At 32.9% G+C, this 14,388-nt stretch overlaps 3 protein-coding genes and 1 non-coding gene across 4 annotated transcripts; 3 read left to right on the top strand and 1 right to left on the bottom strand.

Moving 5' to 3' along the window:
• The first annotated feature begins 3,788 nt into the window (after positions 1-3,788).
• LOC143553257 (uncharacterized) lies at positions 3,789-5,679 on the top strand. Its single transcript, XM_077043287.1, has 5 exons — positions 3,789-3,868; positions 4,363-4,476; positions 4,625-4,704; positions 4,881-5,005; positions 5,451-5,679. Exons 1-5 carry the CDS (start codon positions 3,816-3,818, stop codon positions 5,520-5,522), a joined length of 444 nt encoding a protein of 147 aa, XP_076899402.1. The 5' UTR covers positions 3,789-3,815; the 3' UTR covers positions 5,523-5,679.
• Positions 5,680-8,267: 2,588 nt separating this feature from the next.
• Positions 8,268-10,089, top strand: LOC143553236 (bet1-like protein At4g14600). Its single transcript, XM_077043274.1, has 4 exons — positions 8,268-8,462; positions 9,143-9,266; positions 9,489-9,545; positions 9,802-10,089. Exons 1-4 carry the CDS (start codon positions 8,404-8,406, stop codon positions 9,961-9,963), a joined length of 402 nt encoding a protein of 133 aa, XP_076899389.1. The 5' UTR covers positions 8,268-8,403; the 3' UTR covers positions 9,964-10,089.
• Positions 10,090-10,710: 621 nt separating this feature from the next.
• LOC143556217 (U6 spliceosomal RNA) lies at positions 10,711-10,813 on the top strand. Its single transcript, XR_013139347.1, has one exon. It is a non-coding gene; the product is annotated as a U6 spliceosomal RNA (small nuclear RNA).
• Positions 10,814-12,059: 1,246 nt separating this feature from the next.
• Positions 12,060-14,270, bottom strand: LOC143554933 (pentatricopeptide repeat-containing protein At5g27460-like). Its single transcript, XM_077044595.1, has 3 exons — positions 14,164-14,270; positions 13,862-14,093; positions 12,060-13,339 (listed from the first exon to the last, which is right to left on the bottom strand). The coding sequence occupies exons 1-3, from the start codon at positions 14,205-14,207 to the stop codon at positions 12,092-12,094; spliced, it is 1,524 nt and encodes a 507-aa protein (XP_076900710.1). The 5' UTR covers positions 14,208-14,270; the 3' UTR covers positions 12,060-12,091.
• Positions 14,271-14,388: the final 118 nt, after the last annotated feature.

Genomic DNA, 14,388 nt, shown 5'->3' with positions numbered 1-14,388 from the left:
ACCACTACTTAGTACACAGATATGCCCGCCAAACAATAGATTTTATAGTTTAAACAAATTTTGCGTAAAACAAAATGAAATTTCACAATACCAAAACTTAATTGGAAGAAATTGGGGCTATATACCATTAGAGGTGTTTATTATTTGATTAGGGCTCAATTCAACCCAACTTAATTGAAAGAACTTAAACATTAAAAAATATAATAAACTTAACAGCTTAGTATATACTATTACCCTTAAATCAAAGCAAAAAATAGCAAGGCGATTAAAAATAAAAAACTAAATAAACCCCCGTAACACAGGGGCAAAAAGCTAGTTAATAAATAAAGGTTTCCTTAAGCCACATGCCATCTTTTTAGCCCATCATTTCTCTTAAATTTCCGCCACCCACCACACTCCTTTTACAAACCCGGTTCATATCCTTACCCGACCCAGTTAACTACTTATAACCCGAACAAACACATTGGTGATTTTCCAGAAACCCTATTTCTTGCCCCTTATATGAAAATCTTTCAAATTAATATCATTACCAATTATTAAACTTTCTAAAATATTTTACACCCGCCTTTAGCCGTTTTCGGTTTTCACCAAACTTGAATCCTTTTAACCCCAAAAGACAAAACCTGAAACCCACACCAATATCAAAATTCAAATCTGTTCAAAACCCTTATATAATAAAACCCATGAACCCCTCTTTCAATCAATCAAACTAATCAATCCAATCCAACCGATGTCCGATTCCACAGGCAGCCGGACAAAATCCAATATCTCTTCTCATTGATCCGACAATACGTTCCCAAATTTTAAAATCACCGGCGATAATACTTCGAATTTCATCTCTAGAAAACCTAAATAAGAAACTTCTAATTTTTTATCTTCAAAATCATTGCGACCAGAACTAATGGCTTTTATATATGAGAAACCCTAAATCCTTTTTCTAGAGTTTGGTATTGTTTCTTCAAGAAATTGTAAATCAATTTTTATTTCACTAACACACCTATCAACAATTATAATAATCGGTTTCAAATTTCAAATACAATATATACCATCTATAAATAGATATTCTAATTTTAGCATCTTATCATTCTACGCCTTAGAAATAGTCAACTAATTTAAACATACAATATAGCTTACTTATTTAAACATACAATGCTGTTCAAAGATATCAATGTTGATTCAAGTGTACAACATTGACGACTCATTTGCTCTATCGTCAACTAAACTGCCGAAAGTTCACTCAAAGGATGTGTCCAATGCAACTTGGAATAACAAACTGTTGATTCCGAAAATGAAGAAGTAGATGTTTTTTTAACACTTTCCTTTTTAATTATCTTTTTTCATTGTTTGCTCATATTATGTTTCTTTACAATTTGTTTTGGGATTATGTTTGTGTTTGTGTTTTCCTTTTATCATGTGTGACTTTATGGCAGACATTGTTTTTTATTGATGAAATGACATGATTGTTTTATAAAGTTTTATCTCTTTACAGTTTTATATTATCCAAACATTTGTTATATGAAATGAAACGCTATGCTTCATATTATTTGGTACTAAGGCATCCTTTGAATTTTTAAAATATAATAGCATCAACTTTATGCACTTACTATCGTTGTTATAAATGCTATTAGAAAGCATCATATATTTATACACCAAAAAACATATAGTAAAATTATTTTATCATAATCCGATTATGAAATTTAATCATCAATTTCTAACTGTTTATAAATTAATTATTTGCTACATGTATGTTATGCAACACTAAACTTATAATTGCTAAATACCGTTAAGTAATATGGTTACTATATAAAACTTCTAATTACCATTAAATACGAATTGTTTCAATAAAATATAAATATAAGTTTACACGTATTCTTTATTATTTTAACTCATGGCATGATTAATTTGTATCATATATATTGTATTTTATCATATTATATTTAGCATGTCTTACGATCAATGTATTAGAAAAAAAATATATTATTTCACTATAATGTATGGTTCTATTATTTATATTTGATTCTCAAATTTTCTTATCATGACTTTTTATAATTGATATTTCAAATATTTTGGACTTATAAATTAAATTTGTTAAACCCGTGTTATACACGGGTAACTAATCTAGTTATGGTATAAATACATAAAATGATGGTATAAAACACGAAATACATGAAATAGAGTTATTTACACTATGTATAATACACCAAACAAGGGCAAATTAAAACACTCATTTTTAAGTAATTTACAGCACTTAATGCATGAGGTACATGTGTTAATAAAGGTAAACATGTATTTTAAACACAATCTATTCAACTTACAAGTTTGGTCCCTCATCTTTAACCATATAATGTTTTTAATTTAACTTGTAAACTAACTTCCCACCCATGATTTTTAAACGACTATAGCTTTTTCATACGTTAATATTTTTATAAACAAATTGCACCATAAAAACGATCACTTTATTCTCTTTAATTGGATATGATATTGTTGTAATTTTTTTCATTTTAAATAAATTAACATGTTGCATAGGGGTGTTCAGTATCGGTTTTGATGGTTTTTAAGTTAAACTTATGAGTCCAACCGTTAATACTGATTTTTTGTCGTCCAAAACCAAACTCAACCATTGAAAGTTGAAACCGAATCGTTACTAACGGTCCGGTTTCAGTTTGGTTTCACAGTTTAAACTTTAATTATAAATTTAGTTGAAAATAATTAATAATTTAAATGTACCGTCAATTTTAACTAAAAACCAATATGATACTTGAGATGATCATAAATAAAAAATGATAATGGTAGCCACATAAATGGTAAATATTAATGGAAGATCTAGGACGTGAAATAATAACAACAGAGATTACAAAAGGAATCATATTGCAATTAGGTTAATTTACAGTCTTTTCTGGTTTCATATGGCTGGTTGCCGATATAAACCGCGAACCAACCATTCACTACGTTTTGAAAATTTTGAAACCAACCAACAAACCAAAAGTAAAAAAGAAAAAGAAAAAGAAAAAAGAAGTCAAACCAGTGACCGATTTAAACGATTTCAAGGTTTTAACCGAACCACAAACACTTATATTTGTACGTGATTAATAGGTTCAAACACCCTCTATATGACACGGACACCCGTCTAACAGAGATTTAAAAGCTAGAAATATATAAAAATATGAATTGTTCAGTTTTGTTAATTTCGGTTATCGTGGATACAAAACTAACGCATAACTGCTGCTGCTGCAGCTTCTTTTTATTTTTTATTTTTTTACTGTTTCTAATTGTTAACTCCAATAAACATCTTTTGCGTTAGATCCATCCTGTCTGGTTGATCATCATCACGCGTTCAGGTACTTCTAAACCCTAATTCGATTATATCATTCAATTCGATTCGATACAGGCTTTCCAGATCCATAATCACTTTGTTTGAATTACACTCTAAACTTAGTGAATTAAGCTAGCAGCATGTCTTAAGCATACTCATCAAACTGGTTTAGGTTTTACTTTTATTATTTAACAAAAAGATTTTAGATCTAAATCTTGAATATCAAATAGCTAAATACTAATTTTAGGTTGTAAGCTTCAAAATTGACATTAAAACATACAATCTGCCCATATAGAATTAAAAAACCAAGTGTGTGTGTGTGTATTCAAGTATTGATTTTGAGAAACCCTGCTTCAATTGTTAGTTTGTTACATGTCAACTGCAATTCCATATATGTTAAAATTTTGATTTTAGCAACTGGAGTCCTCTCTGTTAGCTAAATTAAGTAATTTATTTGTCGAAGCTTTAAATAAAGGAGGCAGAAAGAAAAGCCAAGAAGAAGATGTTGCTGGCTGTGCTGATCGCCAACTCTGAGGGCAATATCCTTGTTGAACGGTACCATGAAACCCTCTCTAAATTATGAAATTTACGTTTAAAATAAACGTAAAAAACGCTAAAACTCATGTCTACCTAATAGGCCTGGTAAAATGGGGCGGGTTCGGGTTATGGGTCAGCACGGGTTCTTAGCAAAATGAATTCGGGTCAATACAAGTCGTTTTAAAAAGTTATCAGTTTGGTTAGGGTCAAAACGCGTTTGGCCAGAATGGAATCGGGTTAAAATGAGTCATTTTAGAGAAAAAAGAAAAAAAGGACCCACCCCACCCCGTTCATGGGTTAAAATGAGTCGTTTTAGAAAGAAAAAAAAGTGCCCACCACAGTGGTGGCGGCGGTTGTGGTGAGGTGGCGACGGTTGTGGTGAGGTGGTGACGATGGGTGTGCCCGGGGCGGCAGCGGGTTGAACAAAGGCTTCTTTTTAATTAGTCTAAATGATATCACTATTGATGCACTTGATCCATTTATATGTTCATATGCATGTGTTATATTTGCAGTTTCAATGGTGTTCCTGGTGAGGAACGATTGCATTGGCGGTCGTTTTTAGTCAAACTTGGAGCAGAAAACCTTAAAGGTGTCAAAAATGAAGAACTTCTTGTCGCATGTCACAAGTATGTCTTTCTTATTGTTCATGAATTTGGATTATTCTATTTATTTGTGCTAGATATAATGCAATTTTGTATACGTAGAATAGGGTTTGTATCTATTTAAGGGTTAATTATATAATTTTCTTATTTAGATATATCATTGCATTTTCAGGTCTGTATATATCGTGTACACTGTGCTCGGACACGTCAGCATTTATCTGGTAGGCAAGGACGAGTACGATGAACTTGCTTGTAAGCATATCTTAATTTTTAGATCTTCTAATAGTAGTCAACGCTTTACTTTAAATCGTGCGTCAAGTCAAAAATTACAATTTTCATCGAACATGGTATCAATATTGTCTGTCTGTCGGTTTGCCAGTCAAAGTTATTTCTTAGTTTTTCTAATTGTTTGTGTGGCTTTTTTTAAGTGTCAGAAGCGATCTTTGTGGTTACCTCGGCCATAAAGGATGTTTGTGGGAAGCCTCCAACCGAACGCATTTTTTTGGACAAGTATGGTCGGATATGCTTGTGTCTTGATGAGATTGTCTGGAAGGTAAGCCCCTTACCCCCTTTTAGAATATAGGAGTGCTCATAAACCGTTGAAAATAAACTGTAGCAAATTTGTTGGTTCGAGATTAATACGGTTCGGTTCATGGTTTAGAACTCGGAACTGGCTGTGTAAATTGGACTGGCAGTTTACATTTATTATTTAGTTTTTTTTTTAGAATATGCATTTATAGTCGGTGTATACACATGTAATAATATTCATGAACAATCATCATCATTTCTGAAACTTAATACAAATTAACATTAATGGTTTTGAAATATATTAAAAAACCATTTCCCGCAAACGGCCAAGCTAGAATAACCAAATAATTATACTGTTCAAATGGTCAAACATTTTTTGACCCCTATATGCAACATGATAAATGGTATAAATAGTAAAAAAGTGGGCAAAATATTAATATTTTTACTAATGTTGTGAATTTATTATGAAGGGGTTGTTGGAGAACACAGACAAGGATAGAATCAAAAGGCTTATAAGGTTGAAGCCTACGACAGAGTTTTGATGGCAGCTTATTATGTTTGTGTTGACCATGGATTTCTGCTTATTCATATAAATTTTATGTTTTGTATTTCTTGAGTTGTATTGACTGCAAGCAACAAAGCCAATTTTTGACGGTGCATTACAACCGTTTGAAGATCTTTAGGGATGAGCTTAACAACCATGTGTGATATTGACTTATTAAAAAGAATGCATTTAGCTCACTCATGCTTAAAACTTATATGTATGATTTACAGTGAGGTTTTTATTAATCATTTCTGACTTTGTGCAACAACAAACGCGTAACACCAACCATGTGTGAGGTTTTAATTATCATTATTTTTGTGAGAAAAAAAATGGCTACATTTTATTCTGTAATATATTTTGTAAGATAACTACTCAAGATTAGCTCGTTAAAAGCTCAAATTGATGCTATCTTAAACAAGCTTGGACCCGATCTCAAGTTATAATCAAACTTGGCTTGAGTTTTTTTTCTTCTAACTTCATCTTTATTTTCTTTTTGATGTTTTATAAGAGGGTGTATTTTATGAAAGTGTTCTCTCTATTCGCATTGATGGAGGTAATGCTTGTTAGTCTCGCTTTTTGTGGGATTTACTAGATTTGGTTGTTGTTAATTTTATTAATCTATACTATATATAATACACCAAACAATGGCAAATTAAGACACCCATCTTTAAGTAATTTACAACACTTAAAGCATGAGGTACATGTGTTAGTAAGGGTAAACTTGTCTTTTAAACACAATCCATTCAACTTACAAGTTTGTTCCCTCATCTTTAACCATATTATGTTTTTAATTTAAGTTGTAAACTAACTTCTCACCCATGATTTTTAAACGACTATAGCCTTTTCAAACGTTAATATTTTTATAAAAAAATTACACAATAAAAACGAGCATTTTATTCTCTTTAATTTGGATATGATATTGTTATAATTTTTTTTCATTTTAAATAAATTAATATGCTACGTAGGGGGTGTTCAGTGTCGGTTTTGATGGTTTTTAAGTTAAACATGTGAGTCCAACCATTAATACTGATTTTTTTGTCGTCCAAAACCAAATTCAACCATGGAAAGTTGAAACCAGATCGTTACTAACGGTCTGGTTCCAGTTTGGTTTCACAGTTTAAACTTTAATAAAAAATTTAGTTTAAAATAATTATTAATTTAAATGTACCATCAATTTTAACTAAACACCAACATAATATGATAGTTGAGAGCATCATAAATAAAAAATGATAATTTTAGCCACATAAATGGTAAATATTAATGGAAGATCTAGAACGTGAAATAATAACAACAAAGATCACAAAATGAATCATACTGCAATTAGGTTAATTTGAAGTTGTATAGCCAAGTTATTTGTAATAAAAAGATTATGTTCAATTAAATTTTAACTATATCTAATATATATTATAAAACATATCTAATAATTAATAATAAAAAATATTAAAATGCATTCAATATTTACAGTCTGGTCTGGTTTCTTATGGCCGGTTGCTAGTATAAACCGCGAACCAACCGTTCCCTACGTTTTAAAAATTTTGAAAACCGAAAGTAAAAAAAGAAAAAGAAAAAAAGAAGTCAACCCAATGACCGGTTTAAACGATTTCAAGGTTTTAACCGAACCATAAACACTTATATTTGTTACGTGATTAACAGGTTCAAACACCCGCTGCATCGCGCGGGTACCCGTCTAGTAATATGCTATGTGTAGAATTAAAATAACCAACAAATAATAAACAAGCTTAGGTCAGTATGTGGAAATAAATATACAGACGAGTCAAGCTCAAGCCAAAAATAGATATCGAAATGAGTGAAGCTCAAGCTTGTTTAAATTAAACGAGTCGAGCTTAAGCTTAAACCGCGCTCAACTCATTTACACCTAACTTTTATATTCGGTATCCATTTTAAGTTTAAAAGTATTCTCATCCTACTCCCCATCTCTATCTCTATAATAACACTAAAAAACATTACATTTCTCTCTCCTGTTCAATTAAATAATATTTTTTATACCTTTATCGTTACAGTTTTCTCTCTCCTCTACTTACGACCAATCCAACAAATATTAAAAAATAAATAAAGGCAAACAATATTCCTCAAATATTTCCCCAAATTTAAAAAAAATCACTACATTTCTCTCTCCACCCTATAATTTACGCTCGCGATCCCACACCCTCACATCCTGTAATTTGTAAACTCCCCACCCCACATAATTACAGGGGATGGAACGTGAATGCTCTAACTTAACCGCGTCCGTTAACTGTCATACATTACATACCCGAAGGAAGGATCAACGAAACCCCTGAAACCTCCTCCTCCTCCTCCATTTGCACAAATAATAATATAATAATGAGATCCCATTGATCGAATCGGTAGCTCTAGGTTCAATCGAAGCAGATATCAAATTCCGATCGTCTTGTTTTTCTCCGATCTAATCATTACGCCTTCAATCGGTAATACTTATTCAATCCAATCCTCGTGTTCAGTTAATTGCATAATTTCTATCAGATTCCGCTTATAATGATTCAGTTTCATGAATTTTGGAACCCTAGCTTACGCAATTTCGATTTTACGAGATAATCGTTATATATATGGATTTCTAGGGTTCGTATATAGGATGTTGTACGTATACCCTTTTAGGTTGTTCATATAGGTTATATATATCATTAATCATGTATAAAGCTTATTTATAGGTAAACATAAGACGATAAATGATCACTTAACTTTCTTACGCTTAATTATTTCACAATCTAATTGAGTTACGGCGAATCCCCAAACTTATCAATTCGCATTGCTTTAGCTCAATTATCATTTCAGCATGCTGATATTTCTCCATTATTTGTTCAGGATTATTCAGTTAACAAGCTCTTAAATCTCATTGTTCAATGGCGTCTAGTTCAAACAGAGGTGGCGGTTACTATGGTGCTGATCCATATAGATCAAGGTAATTATTTTTAGTTGATTTTTGTTAGGCTTGTAAGCAAACTGAACATGGCATGTGCATGTTTGTCCGTTTAACTTTAACCAAACATACACGAACGGGGCATGCTCGTGCTTGCTTGTTCGTTTAACTTTAGTTGAACAAATGATTGAACATGAATGATTAAACGATTGGGGTTTTCTTGTTCTTGTTCGCTCGTTAAGAAAATGAATGTGTTTGTGAATGTCTGTTAAAACAAACGGTTCACGAACGGGAACTGAACATAGATGAACAAATAATAAAACTATACTACATCCAACGTTCATGTATATATAAATGAACACACTTAAAAAGCGTAAACTAATGAAACATAAACGAGCACAAATCCAACGTTCATGTACATTACTTTTTTAAACAAACAAACATGGACACGCTTCCTGCCAAACGGTTCACGAATAGTTTACTGAACATTAAGCTTGTTTACAGGCCTAATTTTTGTTTGCAAACTGCAAAGCCCATTTGTCTATAATAAATAGTGAAAATATTATAACGTTTTAAATGTCAATATGGTGATTCTGGCCAAAGCCTTAACCATTCAAACTTCTGATGTTACCATAAGCCCATAATGTTGCTTGTTAACCAAATAAACTTTGTGAGTTTTAATATACTTTTGGATATGTTGAAGATATGTAATTTTTTTACAGAGAAGGGCTTAGCACCAGACAAGGGGCCGGTTCTGATGAAATCCAACTACGTATTGATCCAATGCATGCTGACTTGGATGATGAGATCAGCGGCCTCCGTAAGCAAGTTAGACAGTTAAAGAATGTAAGTTACTTTATATACTTGAATCGTATTCACTTACTTTTATATCTAAAATTTTGTGGTTATTGAAAGTTTACATAAACATATACCAAAATAATTGTTGAATAAAGCATTGTATTAAAGGACAACAGCATAGTAAAATCATTTATCATTTACAAAATAACGAAGTTAATAATCAAAAGCAAAGTAAACTCATTTATTAATTTCTTTATTGTGGCATTACAGGTCGCCTCAGAAATCGAATCAGAGGCCAAATTTCAGAATGAGTTTATTAATCAGCTGGTATGACTTCTGGCTTTACTCTTTTTATTTATAAACTTAAACTTGTTTCTATAATGTATATATTTCCACGTAATAATACTTTATCATAATAGCTCAAGTTTCTCAATGAATTGTTCTTGTGATTAGAGCTCAATAGTTATTGATACATGTACTCAACACGTGCGGTTTGACACGAGTGGTATATGTTAACTTGATTGTCATGTGGAGTTACTGTATAGAATTAAGGCTCGTTTTCTAATCGGATTCGCATTTGCAGCAAATGACCCTTATTAAAGCTCAAGCAGGAGTGAAGAACAACATGAGGAAACTAAACAAGAGCATCATTCAGTCTGGTTCAAGCAATGTTCTACATGTGGTCTTGTTTGCTTTGTTTTGTCTCTTCTTGGTTTACTTGTGGTCCAAGTTTTCTAGAAGATGAGGAACAAGTTTGTTGATGTGAAGATAAGAGGTTGAAAGAGTTTGTTGAATACTACCTTAGAACTTATGAAAGTGTGTCTTTAAATGTAAAAGATTAAAAACAATTATCAAATTGAGATTTCTATTATATTATATGTTTAGATTTTACAAGTCAATGCTGTAGACTTGTGCTAAAAAGTGGTCAACCATGAGTAGATGGTCTTTTGCTTGGGCCAAAACTTCCATCTAATGCCAGCTTTAAGACTGGAATTGGTTTTAGAAATCGCCACGCGCTCCGATGCACAAGGCAGGAGCTTCGTGTAGGCGTTGCTGTATGTATAACTAAACAAGTTTTATGCACAACAAAAAAAGGGCATCTTATCTCTTTTACACACTATTGAATACTATCTGGAGTTAACTACATAGATGGTCATGTGATGTTGTCGTATTGGTTTTAGTCCATAAGTTACATTTATTAAGCATTTTCTTTTTAATATTTAGTGACGAATAACCTGGATTGTCCATGGAGTGAATAAACGTTAAACTTATAAAACTTAATACATGATCGAATAACTCTCAATTGGAGTTTAAACATTGCTGGTAATTAATAGATGGATTTAAGTTATGCTTTTCAAAGTAAAATAAGAATAAAAATAAAAGAAACTAAAACAGTGAACTAGAAGAATGAAACATGTCGTTTCATTTCATCCCATCGAAACAGAGATAAAATTAGAGCTGCTTCAAATAGCCTAGGTCAGCGCTAAGCATTGTCCCTTCGGGGACATCTGATAAAATTGGAACGATACAGAGAAGATTAGCATAGCCCCTGCGCAAGGATGACACGCACAAATCGAGAAATGGTTCAAATTTTTTTCCGATCCTTTCTCTCTATTCGTTGTCTCACGCAATCATATTTTTTTTCGATCTTTCCACACATGCTCTTTTTAATTGATTATCTTCTCGTTCTTTAATGCTGAAGCACTATTTTTTTTCAGGGTGATTGATTGATTGTCAACAGTTTATAGTGCCCTAATTTTAGTTTTAATAGTCCATGTTTTCTGCAGATTTTGAACTCAATTTGAAGATGGTTGTATCAAGCAATCTGCAAGTTATAGTGCCTCTTGTGGCTGCAAGAATCAGTATCCTTTTTAGTGCAACTACTGACTACATGTATATCTGACAGATTTCTTATGGTCATCATGCATCATAAAACAATATCACTGGAGCCAGATTAACAATGAATATTGGTTACAAATAAATTTAAATGAAGTAAAGTAATCCCTTTCTTTTAATAACTATGTTATTAAAGAAAATCGTGATCAAATAACAACGAATATGATACCAACGAATTATAAATCAGTTATCAGTTCTACTCCAAAATTGAAAACAGTCTTATCGTTTCATACACATCAGTTTGTTTAATAGAAAATCAACCAAATATAAGTAGTTTAAATTACTAAAGTGTTATACCACAAATTTTAAAAACACTAGAACATGTAATACAAGTCAAGCTTGTATATAGATTCAATTAAAATTACAAATAAGCCCATTTTATCTTATAAAACATATAATAAGTCAAAAGACAAAAATACATAAATCACACCAAGAAAGACAAACATGAGTCATTTTATACTCAAGAAGTCGAGCTGATCTTAAGCTTCAATGCGTGTTTTGACAATTAGGCTCGTGACTCGTGGGCTGGTTAAGCGCACCACCCATAGATGAACAAATGAACCATCTCAGTTTCATTACTGAAAACCCGCAAACAAATATGGGTTGGGTCGGGTTGTCTTTCCTGCCAAAGAGACCATTTGTTAATAAAGGCAGTTTACAATACAAAAGAATACAGATTTAATTACTAAAGACTCATGTTAAATGCACCGAGCTCGAGCTAGAGCTTGGGTCATCTACACCACTATAGCTCAAGTAAAAAAAATAAGGTGAAGGATGATTGTTTTTAAATTTTTTTTCTGACTTTGGTGCTTACGAAAAAATATATGAGTGGGATCATTGTACTACACTATGAATGTAGCATAAAAAACCTTCATAATAGACAAAACTAAACAACATTGTAACAAAAAGTAAGAAAACACAAACAGCAAAAGAGAAAGATAATATACAAACTCTTTGCCTTGTTTTCTTCCAACCAACTATTCCAATGCACCACTATGTGAACCCTCAACAAGGGCCCTAGTTTCATCATCCATTTCAATCCCATCATCCTCCATCATTTTAACAATCTCCCCAATCGATTCTCCTTTCGCTACACAAATCCTAATTATCAACCGATACACGCTTAAATCCACAAGATTCAAATCCCTAAAGCCCTCCAAAAACCACATCCCATCTTCCAAATTCCCACTTTTCTCCAAATACTCCAAAACCAACTCAACAAGCACACGCGATGGCCTCCAGTTACAACCCTCCAACATCTTCAACGTGCTCTTCATTGCAAAAACCGCTTTCTCCATACTCCCATTTCTCACATATCCCTCCATTAATATCTCCCATGTCTTATAATTTGGGCACCCCCCTTTCTCCAAGGTTTGAGCATGTAACGCCTCGGCTTTTTCCATTAAACCATCTCTAACATAACATCCAAGAAGAATATTACTCACTCTAACGTCGTATCTCACACACTGACCCTCCCATTCCACAAAAACCCTCTCGGCTGCTTCAACATCCTTAATTTTCACTAAACATGACATAATACACATATAGTTAGCACACGTGAGCTTTCGGTCCACCCTTTTACAAGCTTCCCACATGCGAAGAACGCCCTCTTTGTTGCTTAAATTAGTGTAACTTGTAATTAGAAAAAAGTAACCAAAATGGTTATACGGCGATAGCTTAGTCTCTGCGTTGCTGAGAGCAACATTCGCCTTCTCAACAAGGCCCGCTTTCCTGTAGATGTTAGCCAACGTACAAAGGGTACTCCACCCGATTTTAACATTCGTGTCATGTAACATTTCATTGTAAACTTCTTCTACATATTTGACACCATGAAGCTCGTTACACGCAGTCATCCAAAGGTTATAAGAAAGCACGTTTATTGGAATCTTGGATTGTTTCATGTGGGATATAGTGGATAATACTAGGTCAAACTTAGATGTGGCAATGTAAAGCTTCATCATTGAGTTAAATGGATGAGGAGTCACATTGGCACCTAAATTCTCCATTTTGGTCATAAGCGATTCGGCTTTCAGTATGTCTTTTTCTTTAACGTATAAGTTGAGAAGATGCACATATGAAGCTTTTTGTGAACTAATGGTTGGTAAACTTGTGAAGTAATCTTCGGCTTCTTGTAAAGTACTAGCTTTGATTGTTAATTCTAACCTGAGAGCATGATCAGTTTCCGAAATCTGGAACCGATGCTGACCCTCCATCCACTTCATCACCTATCAAAAAATTAAAAAAATCAAGAAAAATTGCAATTGATCCTTAGTATCAAAATCATAATAATCAGTAGGCCTGTAAACGAATGAACACGAATGTTGTCATGTTCGTGTCCGTTCGTTTAAATCAAACAAACAGTTCACTAGCATAAACAAAAAAATAAAAACTTAAGCAAACATAAGCGAACACAAACATATATATATAGTTCAAACAGGCCCCTTTTATGCTTATATTTATTAAAATATCACTATTAATTTATTTATTAAAATTTAAATGGCACATAAACAAACAAAAATACAATCGAACTAACATAAATGAACGCAAATAAAAGAACATAAGTGAGCTCAAAGGAACGTTCACGGACATAAATGAACAAAGAATACGTGTGTTCATGTTCGTTCGTTTAATTAAACGAACAAAAACTTATTAACTAAAGTCATATAATCAGTCTTTCAAATGCAGTTCTAAACACACACTTAACTGAAACTTAATAATAAAAAATTAAGTCAATTGTAAAAACAAACCTCAAGAGCATGCTTATAACGACGTCGTTGCACTAATTGGTTTGAAATCTCTCTAAGATCGTAAATGGAGATTTTACGGCCTTCGGTGGCCCAACTTTGAAGCACAGTGGTGGCGCTTCGTCGAGGATACATGAAAAGCAGCTTGCTTTTGAGGTCAGTGTCATGGAATGAAGATGCCGGTAAGGTGTTCGACGAAATGCCGCAAAGAAAATTGAGCCGAATTTGATGTAAACTGCAAAAGGGTTTTTGTGGGTATAGAGTATTTGAGATATAGATACAGGGTTTGAGAGAAACAAGCGTACCGAATAAGCGGGTGAAGAAGGCTGAGCAGCGACCTAATCGCCATGGTAGGTTAGTGACTGTCAAGCTACACGGTGAAGACGAGTTGAATACTTTTGACCCTTCCTATTACAAGTTTTTACAGCGTTTTCGGGTGGAGGGTTTTCCGTAACAAGAGATGGTAGGTTTGGATACTCACTCTACCGGGTATATATGGTCGTCTTTTATCATTGGATTACATCATATAT

Source organism: Bidens hawaiensis, unplaced genomic scaffold (assembly GCF_021521415.1).
Source record: "Bidens hawaiensis isolate Kalapana, Puna unplaced genomic scaffold, B.hawaiensis_p1.1 tig00001032_1, whole genome shotgun sequence".
Lineage (NCBI taxonomy): Eukaryota > Viridiplantae > Streptophyta > Magnoliopsida > Asterales > Asteraceae > Bidens > Bidens hawaiensis.
Note: the sequence above shows the minus strand (reverse complement) of the source record. Positions and strands in the feature narration are given on the sequence as shown.